The 10,933-nt window shown below is 44.2% G+C and overlaps 1 protein-coding gene across 1 annotated transcript in view; it reads left to right on the forward strand.

The window, feature by feature from the left end:
• The window catches only part of GRIN3A (glutamate ionotropic receptor NMDA type subunit 3A), a 147,547-nt gene extending 143,920 nt beyond the window's left edge, over positions 1-3,627 (forward strand). Inside the window, exon 9 of the mRNA XM_024126448.3 lies at positions 3,277-3,627. Within this exon, the coding sequence (XP_023982216.1) occupies positions 3,277-3,616 (340 nt within the window). The 3' untranslated portion in view covers positions 3,617-3,627. The remainder of the gene's footprint in view (positions 1-3,276) is intronic.
• Positions 3,628-10,933: the final 7,306 nt, after the last annotated feature.

Here is a 10,933-nt window from a genome sequence, read left to right on the forward strand (position 1 = left end):
AGGTCACAGCTGTTCTATGTCGTGTTACATATTTTTTTTCTATAATTATTATTAACATAAATTTTTAACGAGAGAGGAACACAAGAAGACAGAGCAGCAAAGACACCATCTCATAATAAAGCATTTGTTTTCCAGCCATAATAGAAACAGGGAACTGCCAGCAATCCCATTTCTAACTGTAAGATGACTCCTATTCACATTTCTCTCACCTAAATTCAGAACCACATGCGTCTTTCACTCAGCTTAGCCATTTTTGTTGGCAGATTCCCTTCTGAAATCCCTTATTTCGAGAAGGAGCTAAGGCAACACACCCTCATGGCTTATTGGGCCCATGTTTCCTGTGGTACCTCCCTACAACCCAACACCCACCTATAACCTTTCAAACGCAGTGAGTGTTTGAGGGCTCACAGCTGTCACATCTCTTCTGAATGGTCTAGTGGAGTATTGAACCTCAGCGTTACAAAATTGTCCTGTGAAGGCTTTTTAGTGTTAAATTCAGTTAACTCACTGGTTGCCTTACACTCTAAGGCTGAGGAAAGCTTGCAAACCACACTCAAAACACTGTACAGGCCAACAATATAACACATTCATTTCTTCCAATTAGACACCATATCTGGCATTCAGCACCTATCACCTTGCATTCATAGGTGGCTCAGAGCCGCATGTCAATCATCAGAGCACTTGTGATGCTACCACCTAGAGTATGTCATGGAAGCCAGTTTTTGCTTATTCTTCTATATTATATTCCCAGATATATGTACAAAGCTCTGGAGAAAACCAGACTGGCTATTTCTATTTGCCTCATTTCTGAGGTTGCCTGGACATTCCAGGAAAATGTGTTGATGCCTAACTCCCAGGTTTTCCCCACTATGAATCATTCCATGATCCTAGAGTTAGGTCCGTTGGCTCAAAAACTCTCTCTTTTTTCTTTGGAAGAATATCTATGCAAATACCTTTATCTGCTGCAACTTGACATCCCTCCCCAATGTTTCATATTTATTGAGTGAATAAAATAATAGATAAATGAATGAATTACTAACATACGGGTTTGAGGAAAGGCCTGGGGAAATTATGGGCCATGGTATGAAAAGATTTTGCTCCTTTTTTATTTAAAGCAGAGGAAAACAGTAGATATTGCAAAAGACTATATATATAGTCCTTAGTTTATTCAACATGTGATTTCATGTAAATTTTGGTCTGTCCTTCACTCCACTGGGTTTCCAATACACCTCCTCTTTTCTCTTTCCTCTCACCTCAAGATATACAAAAATTGTAAACCATATATATACAAATAACACATGCCACAAACAAGATTGTTTTGAAATTATTCAAACTCAATAGTAAAAGATTTGAAGGAAGAATTAAAGGGAACTGCAAGGCTAGAAGGAAAATTATAACCACACCTTTGACCCAGTGTAAAGACAATGGAGCTGTAAGTGAGCTCATTATAGAACTTTTACCCAGCCCAGGACACAGGAAAGCTGGGCTGTGGTGCTCCCTGCTCATTTATATGGGACTTAAACCATGAGAAATGTAAGAACTGCAGAGTGGTTTGGAATGTGTTTGTGTGTTTTAATGGCTCGGAGCATGTATCAATCAGTTTTTGCTGTGTGAGAAATCATCTCAGTTCGTAATGTTTTAAACAACAGCGAGTTGCTTATGAATCTATGTGTCAGCTGTGCAGGCTACTGATTTGGGCCAAACTTGGCTGATGGTGGTCACATTTGCTCCTGTGTCTACAGCCAGCTTGGGGAAAGGAGGGAGAAGCAGAGGGCTGACTGGTCTAGGATGGCCTCAGCTGGTCAACCGGGAAGACTGGGGACTCTCTCCAATGGTCTGTTATCAACCAACAGACTAGTCTGGACTGGTTCCACTGTAGCAGCAGGGTTCTGAGAGAGGCAGTGGAAGTGTGCAAGACTTGGAACCACCACCTGCCACTTCTGCCACTTTCTATTGGCCAGAACAAGTCATGAGACCAGGCCAAATTCAAGGGGGAGGGAAAGAAGACTTTCCCCTGGAATCCCCCTTGATAAGGGTGAATTGCTAAGTCACACTGCAGAGGGATATGGATGAAAGGAGGAACGAAGGATTATGACCACTTTTGCAATCTACCACAGGGCAAAATGAAACAGGATCACCCTAGTTAAGTCCTTGTGTTTTTGTTCTTATCCATGTAACTGAATCAACACTTAATTATCTCTCCCTTTTCCCCTCCCCTGCAGGTCTTTCCCTTCTCCTCCTGGTTAGTAAGAGTCCAGGAATAAAGTCTTGATTCAGTTACATGGATGGGAACAAAGACACAGGGACTTAATAGAGTGCTTCTATTTTGTTTTGCCCTGTGGTAGATTGCGAGAGAGAAAGTGGTCATAATCCTCCTCCGCCTCTGCCTCCGCCTCCTCCTTCTCCTTCAACAAGGCTAGAAGAAATTAGCCATGTGCTTAGGGCTCTAATCTGGTCTTATAGAAAGAAGCTCTTCTCAATGTATCTGTCAAAGCGTATTTCAGAAACCAGACTCCCTCTTCCTGGGCCTGGTCAACAATAACTCTTTTGCTGTCTACAGCCATCTCAGGGATGGTGGTAGGTGGCTCGACACGAGCCTGAAATAGGATTATGAATCTATTTTAATTTGACTTTCATTATTCCAGCAAGAACTTGGGGCTTTCTTGGGTCTTTTGTTTTTAAGCTTCAGACCTCAGCTGTCATTCTCAACTCACAAAGTCATCCCTATAATGGGACACTTTGGGCTGAAACCTGCAGCTTGTATGCTTTTATGCTCCTCAAACTCAACTAGTAAACATCAGGGTTGTCCTGTGGGGCTAAGGATGAGTCATATTAGAGTATCTACCAGCAGGACCATGCTTAGAGTCCAACAGCTGAATAAACAGAATCTCATTTCTACCAAAGCATCATCTTCATAGCCATAGACTGTTTCAAGTCAGTGTGGCTTTCTGAGGCTTACTGGCAGGAAGAGAATAGAAAAGCATCTAAGGTTCTTCATAAAAGAATGTGCCATACCCTGGTCCATCAGCCCTCCAGGTGAAACACCCATTCCAGTTTCAGGACAGCATGAGACTTGATGAAACATTGAACTTCAGTTGAAAAGAATTGCATTGGCTCCTTTTATTCCCCTGACACTCCAGCAGGCAGTCTGTCCATGGTTTTGTGACTCCATCTCTATCTGCGTACCCAGTTCCATATTACTCACAAGGAAGTAGTTAAAAGATGGGGAGAGCTGCGGAGTAGAAAGTCAATCTAAAGTGTCTCTTGGTTTCCTAGGTCCAATGTGGGACCCTGTCAGCTCACTGTGTGGAATACGTCCAATCTGAGTCATGACAATCGACGAAAATACATCTTCAGTGATGAGGGGGGACAAAACCAGCTGAGCCTCCGGACCCACCAAGACATCCCTCTCCCACCAAGAAGAAGAGAGCTTCCTGCCTCGCTGACCACCAATGGGAAAGCAGACTCCCTAAATGGGGCTCAGAACTCAGTGATGCAGGAGCTCTCAGAGCTGGAGAAGCAGATTCAGGTGATCCAGCAAGAGCTGCAGCTGGCTGTGAGCAGGAAAACAGAGCTGGAAGAGTACCAAAGGACAAATCGGACTTGTGAGCCCTAAGTGGCCACGCTGCTCTCTTGTCTCAGTTCCTGGCCTTCCTCTGAGACCTTAAGACACTTTGTAATGCTCTTTTGTAACTACTGACCAAGGTGGGGGGAAGCTGAGGTCTGGGTCTTCTTAGAGGTCAGGTCTGCTCTCCCTAGCCTGCAAAGCAGTAAGCAGTCTTCTCAAGCTCATTCCTAGGTCTCGAGGGTAGGAGTCTTTTTCAGAGCAGGAATCTTACATTAGTCAGAAGTAAACACCGTGTGAGGGATCTGTGAATAACCAGACAACCCCAGCTCCTGTTAATCTTTTCACCTGGTGCCACAGTAACATTTCTGGTTTTTAGCCCTTTCTCTGCACTATCAACAGGAGATAAAATTGTTATTCATACCTGTGTCTTACTGGGTTGTTGGTTTTAATCTTAGTATAGAGCGGGATTATTGAGGGTTGTGACTTTTGATATAACTTCCCAGTGTAGATTTGTTCCTACAGTTTGAATGGGAAGCCAGGGAAGAGCTAGAGAAACTTAGGACAGGAAGGTGAGTACTTAGAAAAATTAACTGAACTCATTCACATCATAGCAGTCCAAGGATTGATTGGATCAGGCAAGAGCCATGTTTCTGAAAGGGTCCTGGATCTCCAACAGCATCCTGACTAACATTTAGTAGGAACATGTTTACATGCCACTATGAAAGGGAACAGGGGTGTGGTGAGTGGAAAGAGCACAGGCAGAAGAGGCATTAAAACGTATACCATGCTTTTCAAACAAAAGCTTTGGGCCAGAAAAGCAATTTGGCTAAGGAATGAATAGGCCCATACTTCTAATCAAGCATCTCCACTATAGTGTGTGCCTTTCATAAAGGAAAGAGAGAGAAGCAAGGCAAGGATGCGGCCTTAGGATGAAACTGGAATATTCCTGCTAATTGCCTGCACAGGACATGTGAGCTGGCACTGTGAGTTAAGGGAAGATGTTCTGCAAGCCATACATTTGGCTATTTTCAGATCAGCAGTCACCTGTGTCTTAGCTAGAGGAATCCCAGAAGTGAACTTCAAGCCTGTGAACGCCACAAGCTTAAACATTCAGAAATGTGCCCTGTGCTTTTCATGTCTATATGGATCACTAGCAAGTCGGTCTTGCAGCCTCACACCCCCTCATCTGTGAGAAACTGTGAACAGGCACTGGCCCCTCTGACTCTCCCCCAAACCCCATCTAATGCCCCCAAGAGACTGATATGAGTAAGCTGTTTCCCCTCTGCCTAGGCATCCCTTTTCCAGTGTGCAAAGGCTTGGACACGCAGAAAGGGAAAGGAATACGTGAACTATAGAACTTCAGTTCTCAGTCACCTAGGAACTCATCAGGATGCTGACTGCTAGGGCTCTTCTCCCAAAGGATGAGATGGGAAAGGGGGTGGATGTGGGCTGAGAAACCTGTTACCAACACTCCCAGGTGGCTGACATGTGGTCTAAAAATTACTCTTCAAGAAACATTGTTCTAGAAATTTGGCTGCTCCAGGCATGGGGAGAATTGAGAAGACCCTTTGTGAGAGTTCCTCAAAAGGCTTCAGCACACATCTGATGATTCACTGTCCACACAGCCACGCCCACCCCAGGACACCATGTAGGACTAGACTTCCTTGTCTATCAATTAATTGCTTTATCTTCTCAGTTGCTTATCACCTTTGCTCCGCCCCAATCAGTTTGAAGGCCTACAAAGAGTTCTCAGCACTGTGCCAAGCACTGTGCTCTGTAAGCTGCAGAGCATTGGGAAGCCTCCTCAATCACAAAATTTCTTCCCCTACTTTTGGATGCAGTCCCTGCATTCCACCAAGAACTGCCCAGTCCCCCAAGGAAAGATAACACTTGAAGCTGCAATTAGATAACACTCTAGCAATTAGCTGTCTGAGAAAACCCTGGAGTGGATATAGGCTTAGAGATGCTGATGAGGGAGGTGGACGGGTTCTAAAGTTAGACTTCATCAACCTCACAGATGAAACAGTTCAACAATGAGGGAACAGTGATCCCTGGAAACAGCAACGACAGCTCTGCTTTGAAACGCCTATCCTCCCGTGTTCTCACCCCAGACACAGAAGTAGGTTTGCAACTGCCTTTGGAAGATTATGCCCCTTAGCCATCCCCACCCATCTGCAACAGCTAAGGATGCTCCAGAGACTCTGCCGTCATGCTCTGCACCCCTAACCTCTGCGCAGCCTGGAAGGCTGACGTATAGGTGTACCTCAGCTCACGTAACAGCCATGCTCCTAATGTTGTACCTGGACATTTTTTATAACTCAGCTCAGATTCTGACTGTACTTGAGAAGTTGGCTATTTGAAGGAACCCAGAGGTGAATTCTTTTGTAAAGAATCCTTTTGTAATGCAATTAATTATCCCTTAATGTATTTGTTTTGTAAGTTTGGACTTTTGTATATCAGGTTTACCTTAAGCTTCTCTACTGAGGCATTCTGAGCAGTGGTGATAACATGCCAGACCACCCTGCCTATCCACAAAAAAGTAGATGACCAGGGCATGGCTCCTCGAATATCTTCTGAGGAACTACTTGGCCAAAACTGCGGCCAGGATGTGGCCAGGAGCAGCAGGAGCTGAAGCAGGCTTACTGCCGTCAGCATTGCTTGAAATGCCTCCGTGCTCTGGACAAAAAAAAACAAAGCATAATCGCTTGTGCTGAAATGATGCAGTCTTCATGTTAAGTAGGAATGGTAATTGAACAGTGTTTTGCAATTTGTGAAACAGTGTGCTGTGTTTTGTAAAAAGATTTCATGAAATGGTGGGTCCTTTGAAAACCTTCCTTCCTGTTGTGCTCCACCTCTGTTCTCTCAACTCCCCTCAGGCTCAAGAAACACAAGGATCAGAAGTCTTCAGGTGGAGGGTGGTTTTCTGGTAAAGAAGAAAGAGATAAGGGATGCTACCTTGCCTCCTATTGTGGGCTTCTCTTCCATGAGATCAGGAAGACCTCCATTTTTTTTTTTTTTTTAATTTTTATTTTTGGCTGCGTTGGGTCTTCGTTGCTGTGCGCAGGCTTTCTCTAGTTGCGGTGTGCTGGTTTGTCATTGTGGTGGCTTCTCTTGTTGTGGAGCACGGGCTCTAGGCGCACGGACTTCAGTAGTTGTGGCTCGTGGGCTCAGTATTTGTGGCTCGCGGGCTCTACAGCGCAGGCTCAGTAGTTATGGCGCACGGGCTTAGTTGCTCTGTGGCATGTGAGATCTTCCCGGACCAGGGCTAGAACCCATGTCCCCTGCATTGGCAGGCGGATTCTTAACCACTGAGCCACCAGGGAAGCCCAAGACCTCCATTTTTTTTTTTTTTTTTTGTGGTATGCGGGCCTCCCTCTTCTGTGGCCTCTCCCGTTGCGGAGCACAGGCTCCGGACGCGCAGGCCCAGCGGCCACGGCTCACGGGCCCAGCCGCTCCGCGGCATGTGGGATCCTCCCAGACGAGGGCGCGAACCCGGTTCCCCTGCATCGGCAGGCGGATGCGCAACCACTGCGCCACCAGGGAAGCCCCTAAGACCTCCATTTTTTCCCAAGCTCTGATGCTAGGAAATCAGGTGCACGACAAGTCCACTATCACACCCCCCAACGCTGTCTTCCAAGGGGGAATTCCCGGCATAGGAAGTATATAATAAAGTAGGACTGGACAAGTTGGAACAGATAGGGCTATTGGTTCATGTAAATAATGAAAATAAGGGCCCCAGAGTGTGGATGCCCAAGGCGGAGGAGCAGGGGGATCCCTCCAACAATTGAAGACAAGTTGGAAGAATGACTGGGACACACAAGTGAGGCAGCCACAGGGACCCAATCAGTCGAGGTCTTTAAGGTGCCTGGAGGTGACTCTCCATTATCCACGGATCTTGCTGTTACATAAACCTTATATGGGAACTGCTGCTTCTGTGCCGACCAGATAAGCTGTAAGTGGAGCAGCTGCTGAGCAGGACAGAGCTGTGTCATCTGGGAGACAGACTTCGCAGTGATGGTGCTGGGTCTGTTAGAGCCTTGGAGCTAGTGACCACTTCCTCGGTATGGATAAAGACTTACGGGGAAAGAAACTACTAGCCTCTCTTCCTCCCAACTCATATATTTGATAGGAAAACCAGAAAATCCATCCAGTCTTCAGAAGGAACTGCTTTCTAGTCATCAAAATCACTTCACTCTGCACTGTTTACTTATTCCTTTCTTCACCCACCCACACCCATCTAATCCAGGATTCCCTCATTCTTTAAGCTTAGTTCCTAATCGTTTTATGAAAATAACATACCTATAAGTATCTTCTTAAGGTCTGTAAAGAGTGTTTGCATTGTGTCTTCACTTTAATGTGTTTGCAATCGCTCTGCTCCAGGAAGAACTGAAATGCTGTCTTGTGAGCATGAGGTGAACAGGCTGTTTTGCTCCAGCCACTTTTCTTGTACAACCACATGGATGGACTAGATGTCCTCAGGCCTTTTCCATTTTCAGTTTCTATGACTGTGGAATAAATGTTGAGATAAAAACTTCACTTCCAAATGTACTGCTGGCATTGTCTTTGGGGACTCAAATGTTGACATGATACCAGCCCCTTCCTAACAGGAGACCCAGTGATGCTGTGACTTATGCTTATTTCTTTGGTATAGTCCCAAGTGACACAAAATGTGCTGAGCAAACTCAGAGCCCTGGCATCATGCAGTTAAACTGAAATAGCTTCGTCTGAGACATTCTAGGAAAAGCCACACTATTAAGAGATCTCTAAAAAGCTCTGCTCCAACCACCCTCATTTAGTAATTCAACAAACATTTGTTAAAGAATTTATATTTATGTGCCAAGTGCTGGAGACCATCATAAGATGGGCATGGTCTTTAACCTCAGGGACCTTCTCATCTGTCCTTTCCACAACCTGTAAACTGATAATACTATATATAATAGCTGACATTTATTGAGCATCTATTTTAGTAACGGTGACCTCATTTAATCTCCATTAAAATTCCGTGAGATTGGTACTCTAGACCTAGTCTAGAGTAGATAAACTGGACCTCTAGTTTACAGATGGAAAGACTAAGGGTCAGGGAATTATGTGAGCTGCCCACAGTCCCACAGCTAATAAGAGTAGTGGCAGAGATTCATACGCAAGCAGTGCAATTCCAGAACAACCATACTATGTTGTCAGAATACTGATTATTTCTTTACAACTTCCCCTTCTTCCTCTAACCCTCCCCCTCTCTAGTCTTTCTGCCGTACTGCCTCCTGCCCATGCCTCAGCCTGGTCCCCAGCTCCACAGAAAGCTCACGTGGTAACTGCACCTGCCATGGTCCACTGAACTCCACACTGTAGCCCTTGAGTAGCACAGAAATACTGTTTCAGGCATCTCTTTGCTTTCTAGTCTAACCAAGAACTGCTGCAAACATAGCTGCAAATCACTCAGCAGTCCTGCAGTCTCAGGCATTTTGTGATTAGCTGCTGGCAAACTTGCTGTCATGAATCTGCTAACTGGATGGATGCATTCTTCCACACAATCTTTTGGCATATACCCAAATCAAATCTTAAAAAAATATAGACCTACTATATAACTAGTTCAACCACCAACTTACCCAAGTCTGTTGTGCATCATTCAGTCATTCATTTTTTAGATGCTTATTCTGAGCCAGGCATTGGGTTGGCTGCTGGAGATAGAAAGACATAAAGCAGATTCTGATCCCATGGAGCTCAGTCTAGTGGGGAGACACAAACTGGGAAAACAATGTGGCATGTACTCTGATAAAGAAATGCACATCGGGTACTACGGGAGCAAAGAAGACACTTTTTCCTGTGTGTGTGCGTGTAATGTGCAATGGAGAAATCGAGTGGAGGGTAATAGGCATCCCAGGTTAAAAAAAAAAAACCAGCACGTGCAGTTCTGGAGTTGGGAAACTATGGCAATCAAGGCACTTAGGAACATCAAATAGTTCAATATGCCAGAAACATAAAGCACAAGGTGGGTAGCAAGCTATCAGGCCCGGAAAGAGAATAGCAGAGGCAAGATCACTGTGCTAAATTGGATTTGTATCCCAAAAACTATAGGAACCATTCAAGGATTTTAAGCTGAAAACGGATTTGTGAAAAGATCGGGATCCTCACCACTAGGTGGACCTGGCTGTCATTCACATGCATTTGTTTATAGGGCAGTAAGCAAATGAAGTTAACCTTTTGATGTTCTGGAATGACTTGGCCATGGCATCATTTAACAGGGACAGGTGGACTTAGAGACAGACAGACACAGATAAACACACATGGCCAGGATTCCAAAGAAAATGCCAGTCTTGTTTTTCCTAGAAACAGAAAGAAAACGTAAAAGAAAGAAAAATTGACCTCACAATTTCTTTATTTGCAAAATGCTGTCTTGAGCATTTACTAGGTGCCAAGCACTGGGCTAAATGTTTTGTATATATTGTCTCATTTCACCCTCAAAACAATCCTACAAAGTAATTATTTTATAGATAAAGAATCTGAAACAAAGAGAGCTGAAGTAACTTGCTAAGCAGCTGGGCCATACTCACCCAAGTCTGACTTCGTGAGAAATACGTTTAGCATAGTGCCTGGAATCACAATAAGCACTCCACAAATGCATAAACGGGTTGGGTGAGCAAGAAGAAATCTAAGATCCTTTTGGTTCAATTCTACGCCAGAACAAAATGCTATGGGAACTCTCATTAAACAAGGGAATAAAACGTAGTCCTAGGGACTTCCCTGGTGGTGCAGTGGATAAGACTCCACGCTCCCAATGCAGGGGACCCGGGTTTGATTCCTGGTCAGGGAACTAGATCCCACATGCATGCCGCAACCAAGAACCCTCATGCCACAACTAAGACCCGACACAGCCAAGTAAATAAATAAATATTTTTTTTTAAAAAAAGAACAAACCAAGAAATCCCACTGTAAATTCATATGAGAATGCAATCGCTAGCAGAAACAGCCAAAGACCTTTGAAAAAGATCCCTAGAGTAGGTAAGAAGGTAAAAGCTAAGCCATGCAGTTAAGATATATGCCTTAGAGCACATCAACCCTGATTTTCGTCCAAATTGCCAAGATAATTTCCAAGGTAACAACTAAAGAAAAAAGAATGAGAGACCATCTCAACAAGACCTGAAATGTTTAAAAAAAAAGAGAGAGAAAGAGAGACTCTAGTACTTCTACGATAATCTTTGAAACTGGCATTTATAGGCATTACTTTAAAGAAATCCTCAAAAAAATCTCTTATGGATCTAGGGCAGTGATTCTTAACTTTTTTGGTATTTGTTAAGTTTCAAAATTCCTTTAAGAAAGTTTGATTCTTTAAGGATCTGAAAAAAGCTATGACTAACGTAAGCACACACA

The sequence above is a fragment of the Physeter macrocephalus genome, chromosome 9 (assembly GCF_002837175.3).
Source record: "Physeter macrocephalus isolate SW-GA chromosome 9, ASM283717v5, whole genome shotgun sequence".
Classification (NCBI taxonomy): domain Eukaryota; kingdom Metazoa; phylum Chordata; class Mammalia; order Artiodactyla; family Physeteridae; genus Physeter; species Physeter macrocephalus.